A 27,284-nucleotide genomic window follows, 5' to 3' on the forward strand; every position below is an offset into this window, starting at 1 on the left:
CCACTGCAGTTATACTGAAAGCTCTTTACCCCCACTGGCATGACTTTTTAAGGTTGTTTACATTTGGCTCCTGTATAAGATATATTCCTTTACACCAAGATGTAGCCATACTCAGCTCAAGGAGAGACCCTACACAGGTTAATCTATACCAGTGAAATGAGGGCCTTCCCAGGGGCCTCAAAGTGTAGGAACTAGTGAGAAGAAACTTGACCAGGGCTGCTATGAGAAATGCTATTGTTGAGTCCAATTCTGCACAAACAAGAATGTGTTAGGGAGCAATTGGTAAGTTTTGTGCAGCTTGGAAACAAGCAGGAAGAAGCCCCTTTCATAAACATTTGCTGAGACTTCCTCTGTACGAGGTAAGAGAATCCAGAGATAATAGCTGGTACTTAACTATATGCCAGGAACTGTTCTAAGTGCTTTCTGATACAGCTTCTGTTTTTGTCTTCATTTTGTGGATGATGAAACTGAAGCATGGAGAGTCTAGGCAAGTTGTGCACGGTTACACAGCTCGTAAGTGGTAGCATTCAAACCCCTGTAATCTGACTCCAAAAGTCATGCTCCTAACCACAATGCTATACTTCCATGCCTCAGAAATGCATGAAACCCATTTCCTAGCCCCTGGAGTCAGGGTCCAATGGGAGAGGCAGAAAAGTATTCAGATAGTTACAACATAGAGTTATAAATTCTCTGCCAGGTGCTTCTTGCAAAATACCTGATTTGATCCTCACAACAGTGCAAAGTGGTTACAGATAAAGTGAGTGAGGTGCAGAGAGGTTGAATGGCTTGCCTAGGGCCACACAAACACCCGTTTGTCCTAGACAGATGTCGTAGGCACCGGGTGTAGTACACATCCGTGAAAAATATAAACACCTGAAGGAGGGACAATAAGCAATAAGTATCATACAGGAGTACAGTACACAATATGTTAGAAGGTAAACTAAGTGCCGGGCAAAAGGGCAAGTAAGTAGGGTGAGGGGGAGTAGGGTTGTCCTGGGTTGCAATTTTAAAAGAGGTTGGTCGTGGAGAGTGTCACCGAGGTTACATTTCAGCAAAGGACTTTTGGCAGTAGGGAGCCATAGTAGGGTTCAGAGCACAGGAAGGCCATGACGGGATTACCTTTCAGGCTGATCTTTCTGGCCGCGGTGGGGAGAAGACACTTTCAGGGGAGAAGGGTGGGAGCGGGGTGACGCGTTAGCTGGGGTGGAGACGGCGGTGGCGTGGGCTGGGCTGCCAGCACTGCAGGGGCTGAGCAAAGGCAGATTTCATTGCGAAGGCCGTGTCTGTGGGAGCTGCAGATGAATTTGGGGCTTGTCGGCTGTGAGACGGGGAAACTCAGGCTTGGGAGCGCGTGTCCGCCTGAGTGTTTCTCTATTGATTGCGATGTTTTTACAATGTTTTTCCCTGAAACGGCATCGGGCGCCTCGCGGGCGCTGGTAACGATGTGCTCCATGTTTAGATGAACGAGCACGACGAGGCTGCCGCGCTCATTTTTAGTGGGGTCGTGGGCAAAACGCTCGTAACCGAGGAAGAGCCGAGTCCGCGCCGCGGCCGGGAAGCGGCGCGGCCGGGGCAGGAGTCTCTGCGCATGCGCGGCTCGGCGCGGCCGGGGCAGGAGTCTCTGCGCATGCGCGGCTCGGCGCGTCCGCTGGGCGGGGCCGCGGGGCCTGTGACGCCCCTGCCGGGCCTTGTGACCTGGTCGCTGGCGGGGCCGGGAAGTCGCGGCCCCGCGCCCAGCCCGGCCTCTTCCGCTGCCGCCGTGGGAATGGAAACATCTGCCCCACGTGCCGGAAGCCAGCTGGCGGCGACAACGACCACGCGCCCCTCCGGATCGCCCCGCTCCGATCCTCGGCGCGTGTCTTCGCGAGACGAGCTCGCTGAAATGTCCGCGGCCAGTCAAGGTAGGGGCGGGCGCGCGCCGTCCTGGGCTCGGGAAGCAGAGGGGCTCGGCGCCTGCCGGTGCGGACCGAGTTCCCCCGGCAGCCCGAGCGGCGCGGGAGTAGGGGAGAGCCGGGACTCGGCCATGGCCCGGCCATCCCCAGGTGCCAGGCAAGGTCACGGGCCTGGCTGCGGCCACAGCGGCCCGGGCTTTTGTCTTCGGCCCAGCTCGCCCGCCTTCCGGTACCGCCCCGGCCGCGGAAGCCCGGAGACATTCCGTCCCCGTGCTCGGAAGCGCCCCGGCCCCGTGGGACTAGCATCCTTTTCCGTTTGGATGTTCGTCTGAGACGCCTGGCGGCCATCACGCTGTGTGCACGGCGCCTCCCCAGTGCCTGCTGGGTAATTGCAGCAGTGGCACACGGGGGACGGTACTTTCAAATAGTCTTTTGTTGAGTCGGCGCAGTCAAAGGAAGGTCCCCTGTCACGGAACTTGCAGCGCGGCACGTCCTCAACGTGCTGCTCGCGCTACTCGCAGTGCTTAGCTCGCATGGAATCAGGTACCGACACACGGAATCCCAGTGCTAAAAAGAGCCGTCACCTCAAGCTCCACGATGTAAACTTAACGTTAAATAAATTACAGTAAAAACAAAGGCACTGAAAGTACTCAGAACTCAGCACTTCCTCTAGGCTCTTAAGGTTACTTACATCCGTTGAATCTGGGGGGAACACACCGGAGTATGGTGTCTCATGTGCACTTCCCAACCCTGGGTTCACTGCTGTCCCTCTCATGCCGAGTGAACACAGCGTGGGAATTGCCATACACTACCGATCAGCCCCGCCCCCAAGCCGGTTGTTAAAACACTTAGCAGCACACCACTGAATTGAGGCGACCTTAAGGACCTGGAATGTGTAATGTGATCATTATTGCACTGCTGAGCAGACTTCTCTCGTTTACTTAAAATGTGTAGGTTGATCAGGCAGTTCAGCTAGGAAATTCTGACACATTTTCAGGTTGACATGAATTTCAGTCCTTATCATACTGATGATGACATAATACTGTGACTATTGACTTCCTGGGTCCGTAAACATGACTTGTCTATCGTGGTGCTTAGCAGTGTTTGATGAATGACTGGATGAAGGCAAGTGAACCAAATGGCTCTGATTTAATCCCCCCTTTGACTGGAGCGACTTATTCAGTTAAGGGGCTTGGTAAAATTATATTAAAACAAAACGTAAAACTCATTCTCTTTTTCAGGGATATTCTTTAACCTACGGAGAGAGTTTCTTCTTCAGCATAGCACTAATGTTTGTTGTTACATTAGAAAAAAAAAATGATCTAACTGTGATGCCATACAGGACCCAGTTCCTTAAACACCCATATTTTGGTTCTGCTAAATTGAGATCTATAATCTATCTTGAATTAACTCTTGGATTATATTTTGTGTATAGCGTAAGGTAGACGTTTAGGGGCTTGTTTTGTTGCAAATATCTAGTACTTCTAACACCATTTCTTGAAAAGACTCTCCTTTCCCTATTGAATTACCTTGGTGCCATGTTATTAAAAATGAAATGACTATATGTGTGGATCTATTTTTACACTCTGTACTCTCTTCCATTGATATATTTGTGTATCCGTAGGTCAGTTCAGCACTGTGTTGAATGCCATACCTTTATACACTTGAAATTAGGTAGCTATATATCGTGCTGCAGTTTTATAAAAATTCTCAAAATGCCTTGAACTTTTTTTTTTCCCCCTGCGATTATTGTGGCCACTTGTGGCAAATTGTATTTTCTTACATAATTGCAGCAATATCTCCCATTACACACAGTATTTTATCAGTGTCACCTTGACACTCTTCCCTCTAAGACATGGGTTCGAGAGCCTGTGACTGCTCCAGCAGAATGTGCTGGAAGTAACACTGCACGGCTTCTGAGGCTGGGTCTTAAATGGTGATACAGCTTCTGCCTGGCCCTTGCTCTCTCCCTCCCTTGAAACATCTGTCTCTTGAACCTAGCTTCCATGCTATAAGGAAGCCCAGCCCACACAGAGAGGCAGCCTGTATATGTGAATATAGAGTCTTCAGGTGACTCCAGGCTGTATGTCTTCTAGCTAAAGCCTCAGGCATCATGGAACAGGAGCAAGCCACAATGCTATGGCTGAATTCCTGATCCACAGAATCTGAGAGCATAATAAGTCATTGTTTTGCTCCATGAAGTTTTGGGGTATTTTGTTGTACAGCCACAGTAACTTGAACACTACCGTAGGTCCTTTACACTTTCATATAAATTTTAGAACCAGCTTGTCAATTACATAAAAATTTACTTTTTGATTGGAATTGTATTGAATCTGTAGATCAATATGGAGAGAATGAATATCTTAATATTGAATCTTGCAAAACATAGACCTAGTGTATCTCATTAATTTAGGTCTTCAGTTTCTCTCTGCAGTGTCTTGTAGTTTACAGTGTACAGGTCTTGCAAAATAATTTGAAAATAATAATTCAGATATTTTGTTTTCCAGTTCATCATGTATAATACATACAAATTCAAGTGACTTTTTTTTGTTAGTCTTGTATTCTGTGACCTTGCTAACTGAGTTACTTGTTCTAGTAACTTTGTAGATTACTTTGGGTTCTCTATACACACAGTGATGTTATCTGGCAATAAAAACAGTTTTGTTACAAAAAAAAAAACAATTTTGTTACCTCCTGTACAATCTCTTTGCCTTTTGTTTCTTTTCCTTTGTTACGCTGGCTAGGACCTTCAGTACAATGTTGAATAGAAGTCTTTATTCAACAGAAGTCTTTATTCCTCCTGGATAGACTTTAGGGGGAAAGTATTCCATATTTCGCCAACAAGTATGTTAGGTGTACATTTTTCATAGATCTCTTTTATCAGATTGAAGAAGTTCTCTTCTATCCCTATTTTCTAATTTTCATTCTGATTTTTTTCTTTGACCTACAGATTATTTAGAAGTGTATTGTTTAATTCTATATATTTTAAACTTCACAAGATATTATAATTATTGTTTTGTACAGTAAGTATTGATTTAGACTTATGAACCTATTTACCCATTTCATTGCCCTTCAGTTCCTTTCTGCATTTCCAGACTTCCATCTGGCATCATTTCTTGTCTGCCTGAATAACTTTAGCATGCCTCTTTTAATGTTACTTCTATCCCACTCTTTTTAATCTTCTGGGACTCCAATTACATAGATGTTTAACATTTTGAGCATTTCTTGAACATTCTTATTTGCTTATTTCAGCATTTTGATCATCTCTGGTTCTGCTTCTATTTTCTTTTCTCTTTAAAAATAAAAATTTAGTTTTCCTTTATAAGGCTTTGCCTCTTTGCATGGGTAGTAGTAATTTTTTATTGTATGCTCAACATTGTGTGAGAAAGGATTATAGATACTCCATGACAGATGCCGTTGGTCATTTGAGGTAATTTTAACAATAAACAGCTTTGAATGCTAAATTGCTGACATTTCATATTTATCTTAGTGCAGTATGTTTCCAAGGAACAGGACTGGGTACATTAGGTAAGCCTGAAATTATTTTCCCATGGAGAAAGGGATTAGACATTTTGTTAATTCTTTCTCCTTTCTTGGGTAAATCATTTAACTTCTGAACCTGTTTCTTAATTATAAAATGGGGTTAATAAGTAGAACCTACCTTGTTCTGTATTGCTTAGCACATTGCTTGTTAAAAAGAGCTCAGTTAAACAGTATGCCTTATCTTTATTATCACTGGAGATATGCACAGCACTGAGAATTTGTTTGTGGGCTACTGAATAGTATTGAGTTATTCCTAAAGAGAAAAGGCAAGTGAAAATCTTTTTCATTTAGGATATATTTTTAAGCATCACTGACAGTTTTTCCTAGGTCCTTTTGGTTGTTTTTAAATTTAAGAGGAAAAACTAGAGGACTAATTCTAGATTTTCTAGGTTTTTTTCCTCTAATACAGACATTAGTATTTGTTGATTTTCATCCGATTTTCCAAAATTGCAACTCAGAATTTCAGAGCTTAATTTGCTACTTAAAATAGAATGAGGGCTGGCTGGTTGGCTCAGTTGGTTAGAGCACAGCCTCATAACACCAAGGTCACAGGTTTGCATCCCTGTACCAGCCAGCTGCCAAAAAACCAAATAAGTAAATAAATAAAATAAAATGATATGTGAAGGTTTTGTATTACAACTATCTCTGTTTCTTTAAAAATCTCTTAATCTATTAGTACAGCCATTATGGAAAACAGTATGGATGTTTCTCAAACAACTACAGATAGAACTACCGTATGATCCAGCAGTCCCACTACTGGGTAAATATCCAAAGGAATGGAAATCATGTCGAAGGGACACCTGCACTCCCATGTTCATTGCAGCTCTATTTACAATAGCCAAATTATGGAACCAACCTAAGTGTCCATCAACAGACGACTGGATAAGGAAAATGTGGTATATATATATATACACAGTGGAATACTACTCAGCCATAAAAAGAATGAAATTCTGCCATTTGCAGTAACGTGAATGAGTCTGGAGAAAGTTATGCTAAGTGAAGTAAGCCAGACAAGGAAAGAGAAATACCACATGTCCTCACTCACAACTGGGTGCTAAGAAACAAAGAAAGAAAGACCACAACAATACATTGTTCTCCTTACAGAAGGAGAGAACAAACTTGAGGATACTAGTGATGGGGGGGAAGGTGGTAGGGGGTTTTGGGGAGTGATAGGTCGGGTAAAGGGTGTGAAGAAAAATCACGATTTGTAATAATGAATATGCTAATAATAAATAATAAAAATTAAAAAACAAAACAAGTCTCTTAATCTAGTTAGGAAAGGTAGTGATTTATTATAAAAGTAAATGTTTTCTTAGTTAATATCTTAATTCTTGTAGGAAATTTTGAGTCGCTGGACCTTGCAGAATTTGCTAAAAAGCAGCCATGGTGGCGCAAGCTGTTTGGGCAGGAATCTGGACCATCAGCTGAGAAGTATAGCGTGGCAACCCAGCTGTTAATTGGAGGTGTCACTGGATGGTAAGTAATGCGGAAGATGTCTCATGTCTTTTGTGCATTATTTGGTATTGCGATTGTAGGAACCATGTGCTTTAACCGATGAAAACACATTTACTTTTGTGAAATTGGTCACGTCATATGTAGCATTTATGTAAACCTCATGTTAAAGTAGTATTTAATGGTTACACATAGTATTTACTACATGCGAGGTACTGTTTTAAGTATATAGATACCTCGTTTCCTTCTCACGGTTCTGAAATTGGAACTGTTATTATCTATCCTCATTTCCTAGAAGCTGAGGCTCAGAAAGGTTAACTTTCCAAGGCCACATAGCTAAGTAAATGGTGGAATAGGAGCTACTTGTTAGCTCTGTCAGATGACAACTTAATGTGACACAGCTTATGGTTGTAATAAATTTTTTGAATGTTAATAGTAAATGTAATAAGTGAACATTGAATCTATCAGTCTCATAAACTCTTTACATTTGAATTTTTTTTCGCACAATAGAACACAAATATAGAACAGTACATATAACTAAGTGTACATTTTAAAGAACACTCATAGGGTGAACACCTATGTAACCATCACTCAGGTTAAAAAGATGACTAGTACCCTAGAAACTCATGAGGTCACTAAGCAGTTATTTCCTTGGTTTTTTTTTAAGTTTCAGCACTGATTCTATCACAAAATGATATACTGCAGTTTACCTGGTTTCGAGCTTTAGGTAAATGCAATCAGTATATATTCTTTTGACTTTTACTTTTTTTCCCCTCAACCTGATGTTTTCTATATTCAGCCATGTTGTGTGTAGTTGTACTTTCTTCATTTTCATTTGTATCTAGAATTCCATTGTATGAATATACCACAGTAGATTTATGTAGCTGAAGACTGACATTTGAATTATTTCAATTTTTGGATAATACAAACAATGATTATAGGAGCACTCTTACACCAAGTTCCTAGTATAGATGTGCACACATTTCTGTAGGGTGTGTACCTAGAATTGCTAGGTCAGCTTCACTAGATAATGCCAGACCACTTTCCAGAAGTCGTTGTAACGGTTTACATTCCCAGCAAGAAGGGTTGAGTATTCTAGTCACTCTGCATTCTTGCCAGTGCTTGCTATTGCTGGACTGTTACATTTTTGCCAGTCTGGTAGTTAGGTAGCGGTATCTCATCGTGGTTTTCGTTTACATTTCCCTGAGTAAGGGTAAAATTGAACAACTTTTACATATGTTTGTTGACTGTTTGGATTTCCTCTTTGATTAAGTTCCATTCTGATTTTTTTCTATGAAGTTGTCGCTTTTTATCTTACTGAATTTTAAGAGTTCTTTATCAGTCCTTTGCTGGTTGTATATATTACAGATGTTTTCACTCATTCTGCATTCTCTGGTTACCTTTTCATTCACTTTATTGTATCTTTTGATGAGCTGAAGATCTGATTTTTAATATAGTCAATTTTATCAATCTTTATCTTAATGTTTAGTGATTTTTGTGTCTTGTTTAAGTAATCTTTGCCTGACCCATATTTCAGAACTTTTATTGTTGCACGTTTCACGTTTAGATTTATAATCCACCTGGAATTGTTTTTGTTTAGTGTGTGGTAGATTCCTCTTTTTTTCCCCCATGTGGAGTACCCAGTTGTCTCAGCTTAATTTATTACAGAAGCGATCCTTTCCCCACTACTGTACTGTGTGTATGTGCGTGCATTTGTGTTTACCTGTGTGTCTGCCATCTTGTTCTGCAGGAACTTTTTGGCTATTCTCTTTATTTCTTATTTTAACAGTTTAATAAATAAACTGGGATATCATAAGCTGCACATATTTAAAGTATACAGTTTGATAAGTTTTAATGTATACACACCCGTGAAACCATCACCACAATCAAGATAATGAACATTATCTGACTCTAGAAGTTTCTTTGGACCTCTTTGTAATCCCACCCGCCCTCCCTTTCTTGCCCCCCCACCACTAATCTGTTTTCTGTCACTGTAGATTACTTTGCATTTTCAAGAATCTTTTATAAATGGAATTATATAGTATGTATTCTTTTTGTCTGGCTTCTTTCACTCAACATAATAATTTTAAGATTCATGTGTGCTTTTTTGTGTATCAATAGTTCATTCCTTTTTATTGCTTAGATGGATGTGCCACAATGTGTTTCTCCATTCACCTTTGATGGACATTTGGGGTGTTTCCACTTTTTGGCTGTTACAAATAAAGCTACTATGAACATTTGTGTACAAGTATTTGTATGAACATATGCTTTTATTTCTTTTGGGCAAATATTAGGAATAGTACGGCCAGGTCATACAGTAAGTGAATGTTTTGACTGTTCAAGTACCTGCCACTTTTTTAACGTGCATGTACCATCTTACATCTTAAACAGGAATATATGAGGGCTCCAGCTTCTTCACATCCTCACTAACACTTGGTTTTGTCTTTTTATCGCAACCATCCTAGTGGGTGTGAAGTGGTATCTCACTGTGGTTTTCAGTTTACATTTTCCTAATGACTGATGATGATGAGCATTTTCATGGGCTTATTTTTGCCATCCATATCTTTGGTTACTTGTCTGTTCATGTCTTTTCCCCCACATCGTATGTAAGGTGTATCCCTAAGTATTTCATATTTTTTGGTGCTATTGAAAATGCTATTACTTTAAAAATTTTAATTTCCTGTTGTCTGTTGCTTGTGTATAGAAATACAGTTGCTTTTTGCATATTCATCTTGTGTAGTGCAGTCTTGCTAAGGTCACCTATTAGTTTGCAGAGTTTGGGGGTCCCCAAGACCACCCTCATGTTTGATAATTCTCTAGATGGATTCACAGAACTCAGAGCTATTCTACTCAGGGTTATGATTTTGTACAGCAAAAGGATATAGATTAAGATCAGCCAAAGGAAGAGGACCTGGGACAGAGTCCAGGGGAGTTCCATGCATGGAACTTCCAGTTATACTCTCCCCATGTAATCTTTATATGTAAAGGAGGTTTCTTGCAGGCAGCATATAGGTGGGTGTAACTTTTTGAAATTCAATTTGGCAATCTCTTCCTTTTAATTAGCGTGCTTAGACTATTTACATTTAAATTTAAAAATTTTTTTGATTGACAAGTAAAAATTGTATATATTTGTGGTGTACAACATGATGTTTTGATACATATGTGTATTGTGGTTTAACACTTAAAATCTAGTTTCTTAGCAATTTTCATATATACAATATATTACTAACTGTGGTCACTATGGTGTACAGTAGATCTCTTGAGCTTATTTCTCCTGTCTAACTGAAATTTTGTGTCCTTGACCAACATCTCCCCAATTTCCCCATATCCCAGCCTCTGTTAACCACATTTTTACTTTCTGTTTCTGCGAGTTTGACTTTTTTACACTCCACTTCTAAGTGAGATTATGTGGTATTTGTTTTTCTGTGCCTGGCTTATTTCATTTAACATACTGACCTCCAGGTTCATCCATGTTGTGACAAATGATGAGACTTCCCTCTTTTTTAAGGCTGAGTAGTATTCCATTGCAGATATATGCCACATTTTCCTTATTTATTCATCTATTGATGGACACTTAGGTTGTTGCCATATCTTGGCTCTTGTGAATAGTTGCAATTAACATGACATCTCTTTGACATACTGATTTGTATTGTTTGGGTATATACCCAATAGTGGGATTGCTGGATCGAGTGGTGGTTCTATTTTTAATTTTTTGAGGAACCTCCATACTGTTTTCCATAATGGCTGAACCAATTTACAATCCCATCAACAGGGTGCAAGGGTTTCTTTTTCTCCACATCCTCACCAACACTTATCTTCCATCTTTTTGAATAGCCATTCTAAGAGGTATGAGGTGATATCTCATGGTTTTAATTTTCATTTCCCTGATGATTAGTGATATTTGAGTATTTTTTCATATTCCTGTTGGCCATTTGTATGTCTTCTTTTTAGAAGTATCTGTTCAGGTCCTCTGCCCATTTTTTAAAGTTTATTTTCTTACTGTTGAGTTGTGTGAGTTCCTTATGTATTTTTGATATTAACTTCTTATCAGATAAATGGTTTGCAATTATTTTTTCCCATTCTACAGGTTGTCTCTTCACTCCGTTGATTGTTTCTTTTGCTGTGCAGAAGCTTTTTAGTTTGATGTGGCCCCATTTGTCTATTTTTGTTTTCTTTGCTTTTGATTTTTCCATAAAAATCTTTGCACAGACCAATGTCATGGACGCTTCTCCCCTTTGTTTTCTTCTAGTAATTTTACAGTTTCAAGTCATATATAAGTCTGTAGTGTGTTTTGAGTTGATTTTTGTATATGGTGTGAGATGAGGATCTAATTTCATTCTTCTGCATGTGGATATCCAGTTTTCTCAACACCATTTATGGAAGACACTGCCCTTTCTCCATTGTGTGTTCTTGGCATCTTCGTTGAAAATCAACTGACTGTAAATGCGTGGATTTATTTCTGGGCTCTCTATTCTGTTTCATTGGTCATGTGTCTGTTTTTATGTCAGTACCATGGTGTTTTGGTTACTATACCTTTGTAGTATATTTTGAAGTCAGGAAGTGTGATGCCTCCAGCTTTGTTCTTTTTGCCTAAGATTGCTTTGGCTCTTTGGGGCCTTTTGTAGCTCCATATGAATTTTAGGATTGTTTTTTCTATTTCTGTGAAAATATCACCATTGGGATTTTGTTGTACTGCATTGAATCTATAGATTACTGTTGTTAGTATGGACATTTTAACAACATAAATTTTTTCAATTCATGAAGATGGGATATCTTTCCATTTACTCGTGTCTTCTTCAATTTCTTTAATTGATGTTTTATTGTTTTCAGTATACAGATCTTTCACTTTCTTGGTTAAATTTATTCCTAAGTAGCTATCATAAATGGGATGCTTGTTTTTGTTATTATTGGGTTCAAATTTATCATCTTCGTATTCCATCTGTTCTTCACTCAGCATAGAGCTTTTGAGGTTTATCCATGTTATAGTGTGTATCAGCACTTCATTCCTTTTTATAGCAGAATAGTATACCTGTGTATGTATATACCACAATTGGTTCATCCTTTTATTCATTAGTGGACATTTGGGTTGTTTCCACCTTTGGATATTGTGAACAATGATGCTATGAACATTTTTGTTCAAAACAAGAATTTGAGTAAAAGATCTGTTTTTAGGTCTTTTTTGGTATAGATCCAGGAATGGAATTGCCGAGTCATATGATAATTCTATTTTTACCTTTTTGGGGAATCACTTGTTTTCCACAGTGACTGAACCAATTTACATTCCCACCAGCAATGTATGAGGGTTCCAGTTTCTCCATATCTTGCTAGCACTTATTTTCCATTTTTTAAAGGCCATCCTAATGGGTGTGAAGTGCATGTCATTGTGATTTTGATGTGTATTTCCCTAATATGCTTGTTGGCAACTTCTGTATCTTCTTTGGAGAAATGTCAATTTGAGTCTTTGCCCTTTTTTAAATTGGGTTGTTTGTCTTTTTGTTGTTGAGTTGTAAGAGTTCTTTATGTGTTCTGGATACTAGACCCTTACCAGACATATGATTTATAAGTATTTTCTCCTATTCTTTAAGTTGCCTTTTCACTTTCTTGATACACGGAAGTTTTTAATTTTGATGAAGTCCAATTTATTTCTTTTGTTGCTGTAACTCTTTATTGTGTAATTCTTACTACTTTTGCATTAAATATTGAATTCTTATAGTTTTTAATAAGAAGAAAGAAGCCTTTCATATTTGCCCGCATAATTTTCGTTCTTGTTCTTCATCCCTTTTGTGTGGGTTTAGATTTCCATCTGGTATCATTTTCCTGTGCCTGAAAGACTTCCTTTCCCATTCCTTGTACTGTAGGTTTGCTAGGGGTGATTTTTTAGCTTTTGTATATCTGAGAAAGGCCTTTGTTTCATCTTTTTCTTTGAAATATTTTCACTGGGTATAGAATTCTAGGTTGACAAGGTTAGGGTTTTTTGTTTGTTTGTTTTGGGACTTTTTTTCCAGTACATTAAAAATGTTATTCTCTTGTCTTTGGGCTTGTGTTATTTTCTGTGAGAAATGTGCTATCTCTAAACTTTATTCCTCTATACCTGATATCTTTTTTCCCCCTTTCAGTCTCCTTTTAAGATTTTGTCTTTACCTTTGTTTTAAGCAGTTTGATTATGTTGTACCCTGGTATAGTTTTCTTTGTTTCTTCTACTTAGAGAGTTCATTGAGCTTTTTGGATCTGTGGATTTACAGTTTCATCAAATTTTGGAATATTTTTTCCATATTTCTTTAAATATATTCTTTTGCCCTCCTTCAGTGATTCTAATTACACATGTATTAGGCTGCTTGAAGTTTTCCCACAATTCACTAATGCTGTTTATTTTTCTTAAACTTTTTATTTTCAGATAATTATAGATTCACATGCAGTTGTTAGAAATAATCCAGAGAGATCCCTTATACCTTTCTCCCAATTTCCCCCAATGGTAACATCTTACATAACTATAGTTCAGCATCTCTACCATTTTCATTTTTTTTGAGTCTTTTTTCTGTGTTTCATTTTTGATCATTTTTATTGCTGTGTCATGATGTTCAGTAATCTTTTCTACAGCATCTAAACTGCTGTGTTTTTTCATCTTAGACATTGTAGTTTTCATATGTAGAAGTTTTTATTTGCAGCCTTTTAAAATATCTTCCTTGCCCCTACTTATTATGTGGAATCTTTCCTCTAGCTTCTTGAACATATAGAATATAACTATTGAAAGGAAAAAAAACCCGGCCGAGCACAAAGGAAACACACCAGGAGACAGGGACTCAACCCAAGTGTATTAGGCAGGCAAAATGAGCAAGCAGGCTGCCCTCTCAGAGTGGGAGCAGCGGCAGGGAGAGTCGGGCTGGGCCTTTTATATCCAGTGAGGCTGAGCTGGACGGTTCCTGTTGGCTAAGAAGGAAGGGGAGGGAAGCGGGTGGGGTTAAAGCTGAGCTGGGATTTTTCTGTAGGTGGAGAAATTCGTGTGCACGGGAAGGGGATGTGCTGGTGAGGAAGAACGGGGAGAGGATTTTTTGTGATTCTCAGAAAACGTGCTGTTCTAGGGACCTGAAGCTCTCCGCAGCCATTTGGGTGTTCCTCCCGTCCACCCACCGCCATCTTAGACATCAGCTAAAACATAATTGCCTAACAATTATAATAACTTTTAATGGTTTTATCTACTAATGCTATCATATATGGCATTTTCTGGTTTCTTTCAATTGATTTACTTCATCATTAGGGTTATATTTTCCTGCTTACACACCTGTTAGTTTTTAATTAGGTGACAAATGTGAATTTTACCTTATTAGGTGCTAGCTATCTTTTTTATTCTTATAAACATGCTTGATTCTTGTTCTGGGATGCAGTTGCTTGGAAAGCATTTGATATTTTGTGGTCTTGCTTTAAGCCTTGTCAAGTGTGTATGTTTGTGTTTTAAAAAGACAAAAAAAAACAACAACCCAGGTATTGTGAACAATGCAACAGTTTTTGTAATAGCAAAAATTTGTAACCATTCTAAATATGTATCAGTGACTCTGATTAACTATAGTAAGTCTGAACAGTGGAATATTCTTGAGCTATAAATATTCCACACTTCTGTGGACTGATGTGGAAAGATATTGAAGATGTTAATGAGAACAGCAAGGTGCAGACATCCACATTTGGAATTTTTTAAAACTACGTATGAAATACCCTACTACTCTATGGAATTAATTTTAAAGGTAAAAGTAAAAGGGACTGAAAAAAATTATTAGAGTTTTACATACACTTTTTTCCCTTCAAATTTCTTTATTTCTATGGAGGAGGATAAAAGTCTTTATTCATGACTTTCAGTTTTTGAAAAAAAGATGGGAGAAGTAAGGGCTAAGTAATGATTCCGTTGGTTGTATTTATCATTGATTAAAACATCTTATTTGAAAAATGTCAGTTAACGGCTTTATGTAAGGGACTTAGTGCCAGTAGATACAAGGTACAGGGAATTCAACTTCAGCTTATGATAGGATTTAGGAATTAGATGGGTCCTTATCATTTATTTACTGGTCCTACCAGCCTTCCAGTTTTGGAGTCCCTTTCCAGATGTACCTGACATGTAGTTTTTGTTTAAGAAAAAATTTAAAAGCCTTCTGAGGTCCTCCGTGCACTGTTGTATTTGTAGTTCTTTCTCCTACAAAGCTGAAATGTATTAAGGGGACAGTAGTAGAAAATGAGGGCAGAGAGGTAATGGGAGACTAGACGTTAAGTGTAAGGCTTTATAGGCTGTCATCAGGGCTTTAACTTTTTATCTCCTAGTTAGAAGGGAAGCAACTGGAAAGTTATGAGCAGAAGTGTGACCTGATCTTACATTTTTAGAGCAGGGGTCAACAAAGTTTTTCTATAAAGAGCCATATGGTAACTGTTTTAGGCTTTGTGGATCACACAGTCTCTGTTGCAACTACTCAATTCTTCCACTGTAGTATGAAAGCCACTGTAGACGCTATGTAAACGAGTTGGCGTGTCTGTGTCCCTGTGAAACTTGGTTTACAGAAAGAAACAGTAGGCTGGATTTGGCTCCCAGGGTGTGGTTTGCTGACTGCTGTTTTAAAAGGAATGTATGGGATACTATGTTAAGAATAAATTCTAGGGGGGCAAAAGTGGAGGAAAAGAGACTACGTGAGAAGCTGTAACGATAATCAGAGGTAATGGCATAGACTGGAGCAGATATTATTTCAAGCCATGGAACTAGATGAGGACATCTGGCAAGTGAGTGCGCAGAGCAGAGAGGTCCTAGGACTGAGCCTTGGAGCAATCTAACGTGTAGAGGTCAGGAAGATGAGAAATCAGCAAAAAAAGACTGAGAAGAAATGACTAGTATATGAGGAAAACCAAAAGAGTATGATATTCTAGAGCAAAAAGATTGTAAGAAGGTGAAAGTACAATAGCAGAAAAACAATCTGATTAAAAAATGGGCAAAGAGCCTGAACAGACATTTCTCTTGGTCTGTATCATCTCAAGGTAAGTGGGATACAAACTGTCAGAAATGCAACTTGTCTGATGTTGGTTTCATTTTTGTAGGTGCACGGGATTCATATTCCAGAAAGTTGGGAAGTTGGCTGCAACAGCTGTAGGAGGTGGATTCTTTCTCCTTCAGGTCTGTATGTGAATGTTCGTAGGTGTTTGGAAATTTCCACTTGTCCATGAAGGGATGTGGCGTGGGGAGTTGTAATGTAGTCCTGGCTATGTTACACTAGGTAGACTTTGCACTTGTTTTCATGTACTATTTTAAGTGCTAATGATAGTTATAGTCAAAATTTTTGTCAATTACCGGTCACGTTTTATTTCCTCATTTATAACATGGTGACAGAAGTACATATTCCTTATTATAGCTCCCTTCATTTGGTTTTGAAGACCAACTGAAATATTAAGCAAATATGATTTGAAAAATACAAAGTGTGAGGCAAGTGCCCTGTGATATGATCTATTCTCATAGCTAATATCATGTTGTATCACAGGGCACTTGCCTCACAGCATAGGGGACATTGAGCATTTGATGAGAAATGAGGGCTAAATGACAGTACAGTCAGATGTCCTCCGATATCTCTTTGGGCCATAGTTTATTTCGGAACCAGTACATGCTGGTTCTCTGAGGCTGCTCTAGGAGGGACTAACAAGCAAGGCTTGAAAAGAGAAAGGGAGTCGTTTCTCCAAAAACAAAACAAAACTGACATTTCATTGCACTGGGCACATGTTCCTTAGCTCTATAACATTGGTGTTCAAACTCGGCTGCACACTGGAATCGCCCGCGAGTTTAAAAACACGTTGGTGCCTGCCGCCCTGGCCTCTGGGTCTGGCTTCCCGGGTGGTGAGCGTGGCCTCGCGTGGGAACGTGGACATCTCCCAAGGTGCTTCTGCTGTGCTCCTGCGGGCACCGCAGCGTGTTGAATCGTGCCAGTCTCTGAATTCACAGCCCTGCTTCTCTGGCCGCAGCTGGCACTCCATTTGGGTAGTAGAAGTTCTGCATTGGCACCACAGTTGAAGGGAGCTTTTCACACAGGTTGAGTGAAAGTTCAATGTGCAGAGGGAGGGGGCTGCCAACTGGCCAGGGCTGGGCTGAGTGTGGCGTCGCTGCGTAACATTGCCCCAAGCTTAATGGCTTCCCATAACTGTCATTTTGCTAGCTCTCCCACTTAACGTGGGTCAGGAGTGTGTGGAGGGCTGGGGTAGGCACTGCAGCTCAGGGCCTCATGTGGTTACAGGCAGATCTAGTGGCTGGAGGCAGGTGAGCAGAGGGCTGGGCAGGGCTGGGCTCGCTGGGCCTCTCTCTGTCTGTCTGTCCCCCGTCTCCATCCTCCTCTGTCCCTCTCCATAGTCTTGGAGCTTCTCCATGTGGTCTCTCAAACCACTGTGACCTCAGGACTCCCAAGCATGGTACTCCACAAACATGGTAAAAAGCCGCACCTCCTTTTTTGCCCAAGCTTGGAAAGCCATGCAGCATCCCTCCCTGTGGGCTTGTTAGGGGCTGGCTTTGTTGCTGGACAGGTCAGGCTCCCTGTAGGGTGGAGCCTCCTCATGCCTCTCTCTCCTTCCTGTCGCCCCTTCAGGTGGAAGTGCAGTGACAGCTCTCTCCCTGTGATTTCCCCTACACCCAATCCCTAAACTGTGAATATCTTAATATCAATTTGACATGATTAATTTGCGTGTGTCCTCTGTTTCTTTTTGGGGCCCTGACTGACAAGCAATTGGTATTGGAAATGTCTCCAGGAAAGACTCTCAAAATGGGATTCTGGTGTTGAATGGGGCTGATATACAAGGAGTACAGGGACGCCTTCTTGCCAGGGGAGGTGGGACATAGGGAATCTGTGGCAACCACTCATGTTATTTCTCACCAGATGGGTGAGGGTAGGGGTCAAGCATGATGCTGGGAGATCAGGGGTTATATTTTGATGTAGAGATCCATTTTCCTTTTTTTTAAATACTCATAATTGTCCTAGAAGCATTTAGTGATTCTTCCTTTTCCCAATATTTGTAGTGTTGCCTCTGTTGTATATCAGAATCCATACATGTTTGGATCTGATTCTGGTTTCTGTGTTCCACTGGTCAACTTTCTATCTATCTTCATGGCAGTACTATGCTGTGACATTTGGTAAGGCTAGTTCCTCCACGTTATCCTTCAGTAGTGTTGTGGTTACTTTTGTACTTTTGCTTGTCCACCGAAATTTTAGATCAGACTTGTCAGTTACTTTCAGTAATCCTGTTGAAATTTTTATTGAACTTGCTTTGGAAGCATAAAGATAAATTGGAGAAGAATTAATATCTTTTATGATATTGAGTCACCTATCTGTGAATATGGGCTTTCTCTCCATTTATTTAGGTCTTCTTTAATGTCTTTGAATACATTTATTATTTTTTCCTTATAGATCTTGTACATCAGTGATTCAGCTTTATTTCTAGATCTCTTATAGCTTTAGTCACTCTTGTGAATGATTTAATTTTTAAAACTGCACGTTCTAAATCACGCTAGTGTGTTGAAATACAGTTGGTATTTTACATTGCTTTTCCAGACACTCACCTCATTAAGTCTCTTATAACTGATTTCTCTGGGATTCTTTTGGGTTTTTATTTATAAAATCATGCCATCTGTGAACGGGCATTTTTCCTTCACAGTCTTTATGAATTTAATTGCTTTTTCTTACCACGCTGTAGATCATTTCCATCACTTCTTATGGCTTTCCAGCCAATGTTTGCAACCTTCTGGCACCAGTGTTCTGACTTCAGTCACTATGGGGCAGCAACACGCATGGATAATGTTTCAGTGTCCTGAAAACTGGCACGTTATCCATTGCCTCTCAGTTCCACACTTAACTCCTTGAACCTGTTCTGCTCTAATGGACTGGACTCTAGCATTTCTCCTTTACAGCAAGAAGCATGATGTTAGCCTTTGTCAGTGGAGGGCACTAGAGGGACCTTGCAGGGTCTTTTTTTGTCAGAGCCCTCCAATAGGTGTTCCATGCGTTCTGTCAGTTTAATAGCAGGATTCTACAGGAGAAACAGGGTAGAGTGAATGAACCAGAACCTTCATTTTAGCATATAATTTCTGAGATTTAACTTTGTTGCTGCTATAAGTAGTTTGTTCTTTCTAAAATTACTAAGTAATACTCTATTGTGTAAACATGACACAATTTGCTTATTCGTTCACATATTGATGGACTTTAGGGTTATTTCCAGTTACTGACTATTATAAGTGAAGCTCCTATGACAAGAGCTGCAATTCCTGGTGTAGCATAACAGCATGTGCAGTTTTGGTGTTGGTAGATAATGCCATTAACTAAAGTAGGGACTAGAGGAAGAGCAACAATGCAGGAGGAGAGTAGAAGGGCGAGAGTTTGTTTTAGATATAAGCACACATCACTTAAGGATGGGGAACAGGATCTGAGAACTGTGTCGTTAGGTGATTTTGTCATTATGCAAACATCACAGAGTGTACTTACACAAACCTAGATGGTATATAGCCTGCTACACACCTAGGTATATGGTATAGCTTATGGCTCCTGCATGAGTAATATGTTGCTCTATGACATTACCACGGCTATGACATCACTAGGTGATAGGAATTTTTCAGCTCCGTTATAATCTTACAGGACCACCGTCATATATGCAGTCTGTCATTGACCAAAATGTCCTTATGTGGCGCATGGCCATATTTTGAGATATCCAGGATGTTATGACATACCAAAAACTTGGTAGAGAGAAGTGATACTGATGGGCGTTGATGGGCAACAATCATTCTCTGCATTCCTTGGATGACACTAGTCCATCAGGAAGCTACAGACTTGAATCAGTTTCACCCTGTTTCTGATTCCTTGATGAAATTGTTTTCACTGAGTTTTAGAACTGGATGGCAAATGTCTCCAAAAATGGAAAGTTAGAAGGGTTTTGACAGTTGAATTCATGATTTATCTTGACAAAAAGAAATAACAAGCCTGTGTTTCTCATTTCTTGTCATTGTTAAAACTGTAGCTTGCAAACCATACTGGGTACATCAAAGTTGACTGGCAGCGAGTGGAGAAGGACATGAAGAAAGCCAAAGAGCAGCTGAAGATTCGTAACAGCAACCAGATATCTACCGAGGTCAAGAGCAAAGCTGAGGAGGTGAGACTTCTTTGGTTGATGTGCAGTGTGTGAAGGGTGCTGATGATTCTGTGTACACAAAAATGGGGTAGATATACCAATATCTTAGCGATGAAGAAGGCTTAAAGATTACAAATAACTTGGAGTAATGAGAAAAAAGCTACGTTGCATAGCCTTAGTTGGAATGTCTTCACTTAGAGGCATTTGTTAAAGCTGGATAATTGAGGTTTTTGGTGACCTTTGTCAGTGAGTGACAGTGCAAAGTGATACAGACGATACTCATCCATGCACGTTTGTGGATCAGTTGTCCCTTTAACTACTTCTTGTGGGAATGGGGGCAGCACAGTGGGTGAGAAGGATGTACTGCCAATGTGATTATTTTGAGTCATTTTTTGTCTCAATGCACATGTATCTCTGAAACATCCATACTCTGCATGTTCTACACGTAACTAGTGGGAATGTCTAGCCCAGGGCTTGGCACACTTTTTCTGTAAAGGCCCAGATGGTAAATATTTTCAAGCTTGTGGGCCATAAGGTCTCTTACAGCTACTCAATTCCACTGTGTAGGGTAAAAACAGCATTGATGATATGTAAACAAGTGGGTGTGGCTGTGTCACAATAAAACCTTACTTAAAAACAGGCAGCAGGCTAGATTTGGCCCAAGAGCGGTAGTTTGCTAACCAATGATGTAATGTATAAAACCAGGCATTAAGTTATATTGGCTGGCACTGGAGGGACAGGAGAAGTCCATCCTTTTTAAAAGGATGTATTTTGCTACTTTTTAAAATTACTTTTACAATATGTCCAATGTCCCAAAGAATAAGTGCACTGTACTGGGGAGAAATAAACCAGGAACCAGGGTATCAGGAAGGTGGCTGGCACCTTCTGTAACTTGGAGTAATGAGGTTCTGCCATTAGTTCTGTCCAGCTTCACAGGGAAAAGGGACAGATTGAATGCAGAGGAGGAAAAGTACCCTATATCTTCCTTAGGGTTCTCATGTAATGAGTGGCTTTTCACGCTAGGCACTGGGGACTTAGAGATAAACTGAAACAGTCCTTGTCTTTGAGGCTGTCGTGCTCTAGTAGCCGTGACAGCAAAAGGTTATGTAATCAACTAGAATAGGTGGTAGTAGATGAGGTATTTAGGTTCTACATGGCAACATACGATTATCTCCACTTCCTTCTGAAATATTTTTGAATGATAGTAACAAAATAAAAAAAGGTTAAAGTTTCCAGGACCAAGAGAACAGGAGAGGAACACCAGTAGACAAGAGCTGTCAGCAAATTTTTGGAAGTTGGAAAGCAGATAGTTGAGTGGTAAATGTCTTAACAGAGTAGAAAAATACTGAACAGCCAACCCAGCATCACCAGGCAAATGATGACAGTCTCTGCATGGTGACAAGTGATTGGCCAAAGCTGGTGCCTTTACCCAGAGTGGGAAGGTGGCAACGGTGGGCATCTGCGGGGGGCCCAGGAGCTCAGATGGTTCCCTCCCTTCCCTCCCTCCTTCTATACCTCCTTCTCAATCTCAAGGTTATGAAAGTTACAGTTTTTTTCATTTTACTAAAATTCTGTTATTTGAACATTTATAAAACTAATAAATACATGATTGTCGAAAACTTTTTAAATAATACCGAAGTCTGCATAATAAAAACTATAAGGTTAGTGTTAGATTAGAACCAACTGTTGACTCACAGAGGGAGCTTGTTACAAACTAATCAAAAGATTTGGAATTGGTTCATTCCACAAGTGTTTGTGTTCCTGTTCATGGCCCGGCACCGGAAATGTAGTGGTCCAGGAGAGTCGGGGACAAGAGTGGAAGTGAGGCAGGAAGACACAGGCCTAAATGGGAGTGAGGGGACACCGGACGGTTAGGACACTGTGGTCCAAGGAGGAAGGAGCAGTAGAGTAAAAATTGTTGGGAGATGAAGTCACTGTACTTGTGTTCAAGAAATTACTAGGCCAAGAGGCTGGGTGTGGTGTTCATATGAACGCTTTCTAAGGCGGTGCTTACATGGGGTGAGAAACAGGAAGTCTGAGCCACTTACACAGCGCTCTCTGAAATGGGGACGGTGGGAGGTGGCTTGGTCAGGAGATTGACAGAGCGTGGACCAAGGAGCCAGAAAGGGTGCCCGAGTGGAGTGTGCTCTCTGAGCCTCAGAGGAGCAGGAACTTTTACAGGAGGGTAGGAGGGAGATGGGAAGCTTTGGGGGTTTAAGAAAATGAAGATTTCACCTGCTAACTATCCTTGGATGAAGAAAGTGTGAGAATGAGAATTCACAGCATATACTTGAGAGGAGGTTTCAGAGTGGGACAGATGAGCAGATGGATGGAGAGATTTGCGGATGAGACTTTAGAGAATAAGCAGCCTCCATTGGGGAGGGTAGCTGTCAAAGAGAATGGAAGGAGCAAAATTTGAGACAGTGAGAATTGCCTCTGTAACCAGTTTATTTAATACAGCTTTACTCTTTCCCTGTAACTGTCCCCATGAGCTCTCTGCCACCGCCTTGATTCAAAGACCCACCACGTCTCACCTCTTGATCTGCATCCTGCTTCCCATTGGGCTCCTGTAAGTCAGTTTTTACATGTAAGTCAGTTCACGGCTTCCATCGCCCTTTGGGTAAAGTGCAAAACTGCTTAATAGGTGAGAGGATTGACACTGTTGAGATGACTCCTAATATTAACATCCTTAGCAAAATAACCCATTGTGCCATCTTCTTTTCCCAGGTGGTGTCATTTGTGAAGAAGAATGTTCTAGTGACTGGGGGATTTTGCGGAGGCTTTCTGCTCGGCATGGCATCCTAAGGAGAATGACTTCACTTTGATTGTTCCCAGTTTTTCCCAACCAGCAGCCTGCATCATACGACATCAAGTCTCTCCTCCTCTTCCTCTTCTCCCGTGCCTTCCTCCCTGCTGTGACCAATCTGAATGGCTCCTATAGGCATCTGTTGGTACAAGTTAAAACAGCCCTACAACGAGCTTGATAGCGACGGAAGAGACAGTAGGCGTTAGCTCTCCTGCCAGCACACTCCCCACTTGGCCAGTCTGTAGGTAGCAAGAATGTTCCTTTTCCCCCTACATGAGATGCTTATCAGAACGCATTGCAAGATGGCTCCCTGTGGAGGACGAGTGGATCCTCAAAGGTTGTCCATACTGTTGATTCGGAAAAGAAATAAGCACATACATGTCCCATCATGTGCTGCATGGGAAGGATCTGAATACATTTGCCATGAAGCATGAAAGATTTTGGTATCTTGGCGTCTACTTTCTTTTTTAGTTGGTTTTAGATTACAGAAAGAGAGCTATTTATACCTGCTATAATTATCCCGACAAAAATAGCAGTAATAAGTACTGTAATTGAAAAATCTAAATATGGGATGAACATGTGCTAAAGGTATATGCTGTGCTGAAGGTATTATATTCGGTGGGAAGGTTTTTAGGGAAACCCACTGTTACAAATACATTGTTGGATGGTTAGACTTAGCGAATCATTTAGTGGCATTAAGATTGTCCTGGAATGTTTTCCATCATACAGGATAATGCATCTCGTGGCTGTTTCCAAAGGGTTTATTAATATTAAATGATTTAGGTGGGAGAGGGGAGAAGCTCTTGGGTTTATTTCATAGAAAAGGTTTTAAGGTTTGAAAGATTAATAAGTACTCTTCACCTCATGTCAAGACATTAGGGGTAGCAATAGCTCCTCTGTCCCAGTTCTACTCTTTCTTTATCCAGTTAGTATGAAATATAACATTTAAATCAGAACGATAGTGATAGCAAACGTGAAATAAATTATTTCCATCATCAGGTACAATCCGCTATCTCTTGATGACTCCAACTCTTAGAATTACTCTTTAAAATACGTTTATATACAATTAGAATATCAGCTTCCAGAGAACAAGGCTTCCGTCTTGTTCACCATACAGGGCCTGCCACTTAACAGGTGCTGCTTATTTGTGGAATACATGAGTCATGACTTCATAGAAAGAAAATACACTAGTAAAGGTTAGTTTTACTCGGATTCACTTTTAAACTTGCAAACGATCTCTTTTGAAATATCTGTGTGTTTCTAAGGCCATACGTTTAAAATGTTTGCCTTGTACCCTCGCAAGAGTGATGTATTGAATTTGAAAATTGAAGCTACCAGTGAGTGTGTGGAATTTTATAGAATTCATCTATTTCCATTTTCTCATTATACTACAGTAGTTAAGGCAACATACATTATTTTGCTTGCAATATGTATAAATCATCCCAAAGTCATTATGCTAAGAGCTTCTTTACTGTATATTTTTCTACAAGAACTTAAATTGTTTTTTGTTTTTTGCTTTTTCACTTTTTATTATGGAAATTTTCAAACATATATAAAAATAGAGAATATTGTACAGTCACCCCCTATGTATCCATCACCCACCTGCGACAATCATCAAACTATATAGCTATGCTTTTTTTTCAATTATTGTGAAACAAATACCAAAGTATTTTATATTTCTATATATATCTCTAAAACATAAGAACTCTTTTTAAAAATCATACATACAATACTTTATCATATAAAAAATTAACATAATTCTTTAATATCAAATATCTGGCCAGTGTTCAAATTTTCCTTGTCTCTTAGGTGTTTTACATTTAGTTTGAATCAAAATTTATACAAAGTTCACACTGTATTTGGATGATCTGTCTCTTAAGTCTCCTTAGTCTTATAGGTCCTCCCTCTACCTTCGCAGTATATTTATTGACGACATTGAGTCATCTGTTTCCTAGTTCCTTACATTCTGCTTCTGATGCCTGGGTCTCTGGGTTATGCCTTGTATGGTGATCATGTCTGCAGCCACTTAACTCTACCTATGTGACTTACCGACACCAGTGGAATGCTTACAGCAAAAGCTGACTGAAGTACCCTGTGCCCCTTTGGGTTGCATGCGGGGGACAGCGGCCACCCAATGCCTCTACAGTGGGGTAAGGGTTGCTATTTGGTCCATCTCTTTTCCCTGTGATTATTAACAAGGGCAGCAAAGATTACAGGTTGGTCTTAACTTGCCTTGAGCAGGTGTAATAGATAATAGTCTGGCCTCAGACCCTATCCTGGTTGTCTGAAATAAAATTTATAGGCCCCTCCTGAAGTTTATTCCCAGCTGGCTGCTTCTGGGACTGTGAGTGGTATGGTTGAGGTTACTATTGCAGGTTGGGTTCATCCTGCTACTATGAGAATGGCCTTGAGTTCTGCCCACAGAGCGGGGCCACCACAACCACTTGTGATTGTGCCAAGTTGGTGCTGAGATTGAACAGTTGCATCGGTGCAGACCTTGGGTTTCAGTTTAGCTGAACCATCAGTGAAGTAGGCTCAGGCATTTAGAGGAACCTCTGAATCAAGCGAGACCCCATTGTGCCAGCAGCTTTGCTTCAGGTGATGAAGTGGGAGATAATGTTTCCCCCAAAAGAACAGCTGCCACCCTTCATGCAAAACTGAGATGATAGAAGGGCCTGCCAGCTGCACCCTTGAATGCACTATTTTCATTTGACTAGTTAGACCTGTTTAGCAAGGGATGCATTTCTCCAGTACCCAGAGTTCAATAACGTGCTGGGCCTCCATTTTAGTGGTGGTGAGGTTGAAGTTTTTCCTTGACTGACAGAGGGATTGAGCCGTTGCCAATATGTCCAGTCCTGAGAAACTTGGCTTTGAATGTGCCTGGGGTTTTGGTGCCCCCTGCTGGCAGAGATGTAGTAACACTGTACTCGGGGCTTCCGACTTATCAACCAACTGGATGGCACCTGTATAGTGAGAGCCCGTCGCCCCATGGCCTGTGCCCTTCCCCTCCCGCACCCTGCAGTGTCTGGACAGTGCCCCCGCATAGGGGCCCATTCTGTCCCGTCTTTGGCCACTGCAACTCCACCCAGCATCCTCACCACTGGGCCAACCTTTGACCCAGCACCCCTTTCTTTTCAGGCGTCTGATCACTGTCTTGACAGATGGACTCACATGTTTTCAGTCTGTCCAAGGCCCTGTATCCTCATTGCTGACACTGTTTGAGCTCAGGGGACCCCCTGCTTGAACAACCCCATTGTCATGAGTGTCATTGTCATTGTGATAACATCCTATCAGGACTCACCTTCTCCCACTCAGCCTCAGACTTTCATTAACAGGACAGTCGGGGGTCTTAACCCCACCACTTGGGTGAGAGCCATTGCTACTGGATCTGGGCAGTTACTGTTTCATGGATGTTGGCAGAAGACCAGACGTGATTCACGTTGGAAGACTGGATTCTACAAGAAATGAACTCTTACATAATTCTAGCTAACATGTGCTTAGGGTGGGTGCCTGTGGTTTTGAAAGGGAGAGTTACTGTGTAGTTAAGTATTGTAAGAATGTCCTCTCCATCATCCTTTTGTTTGACATTTGCCAAAAAGATGGGCATAAGTAATGGTTGGGCTCTTATTTGAAGCCTCTACTTTTGTACAGTCTGGGAAAATACAATAAATCTCTGCTTGAAAAAATGATCTAGGGATGGATTTCAAATTTCTGGGTATCATCAATGTCTTTTTATGATCTCAGCTTCTTCTTTGAGGGAAACTTGCTTATGGCCAGTTTTGGACTCTATAGGGAAATTAGGCTGCTGCCTTCTCAGCTTCCTCCACCAAATTATCAGTTTCATTTCCCTATCATGAAGTCCAGTGTGATTTTTGGGAAATCATGTCCAGAACTAAAACAGATTTTCTGCCCAATTAATCACTTACACAACATTAATGTGATCTCTTGGAGAATTGGGCAGAAAATCTATTTTAGTTCGGGACCTGATTGCCCAAAAAATATGGTATGGCTTACATCTGTGATGCTTTTATACTTAAGGGATAATGAATTTTAAGAACACTATTTTTCTAAAGAAAACTGACAGTGTTGCACTTTTTCACATTTTTATAAAGTGGAAAATCAGCTTATTGACTTGCCAAAACTGTCTTCCTCCCTTTTGGAATTTTAAAATGGTAAGAAATTACTGAAAGCAGTGGTTCCATCCTTGCTTGTGCATGGGAACCGCCTGTGGAATTTTAAAAACTACTGAAACCCGGTCCCGTCCTAGAGATTCTGATTTCTCTGGTCTGCGGTGCTATTGGGCAGCCTGAGGTTTTAAAATATCTCAGATGTTTCTAACAAGCAGCCAACACTGAGAACCACTGTAGTACAGATTTGGAAGTTGTGCTAATAAAACTATAGTTCTGCTATTAACAAGTGACTACTTAACAGGACTTCAAAGCCTTTTAAATTAAGTCCCATACGACTTCAGA

General features: G+C 40.5%; 1 protein-coding gene across 1 annotated transcript; it reads left to right on the top strand.

Moving 5' to 3' along the window:
- The first annotated feature begins 1,690 nt into the window (after positions 1-1,690).
- FUNDC2 (FUN14 domain containing 2) lies at positions 1,691-26,501 on the top strand. The gene is made up of 5 exons (XM_063083620.1): positions 1,691-1,901; positions 6,773-6,911; positions 15,954-16,029; positions 19,896-20,027; positions 22,734-26,501. The coding sequence occupies exons 1-5, from the start codon at positions 1,766-1,768 to the stop codon at positions 22,809-22,811; spliced, it is 561 nt and encodes a 186-aa protein (XP_062939690.1). The 5' UTR covers positions 1,691-1,765; the 3' UTR covers positions 22,812-26,501.
- Positions 26,502-27,284: the final 783 nt, after the last annotated feature.

The sequence above is a fragment of the Cynocephalus volans genome, chromosome X (assembly GCF_027409185.1).
Source record: "Cynocephalus volans isolate mCynVol1 chromosome X, mCynVol1.pri, whole genome shotgun sequence".
NCBI classification, from domain to species: Eukaryota; Metazoa; Chordata; class Mammalia; order Dermoptera; family Cynocephalidae; genus Cynocephalus; species Cynocephalus volans.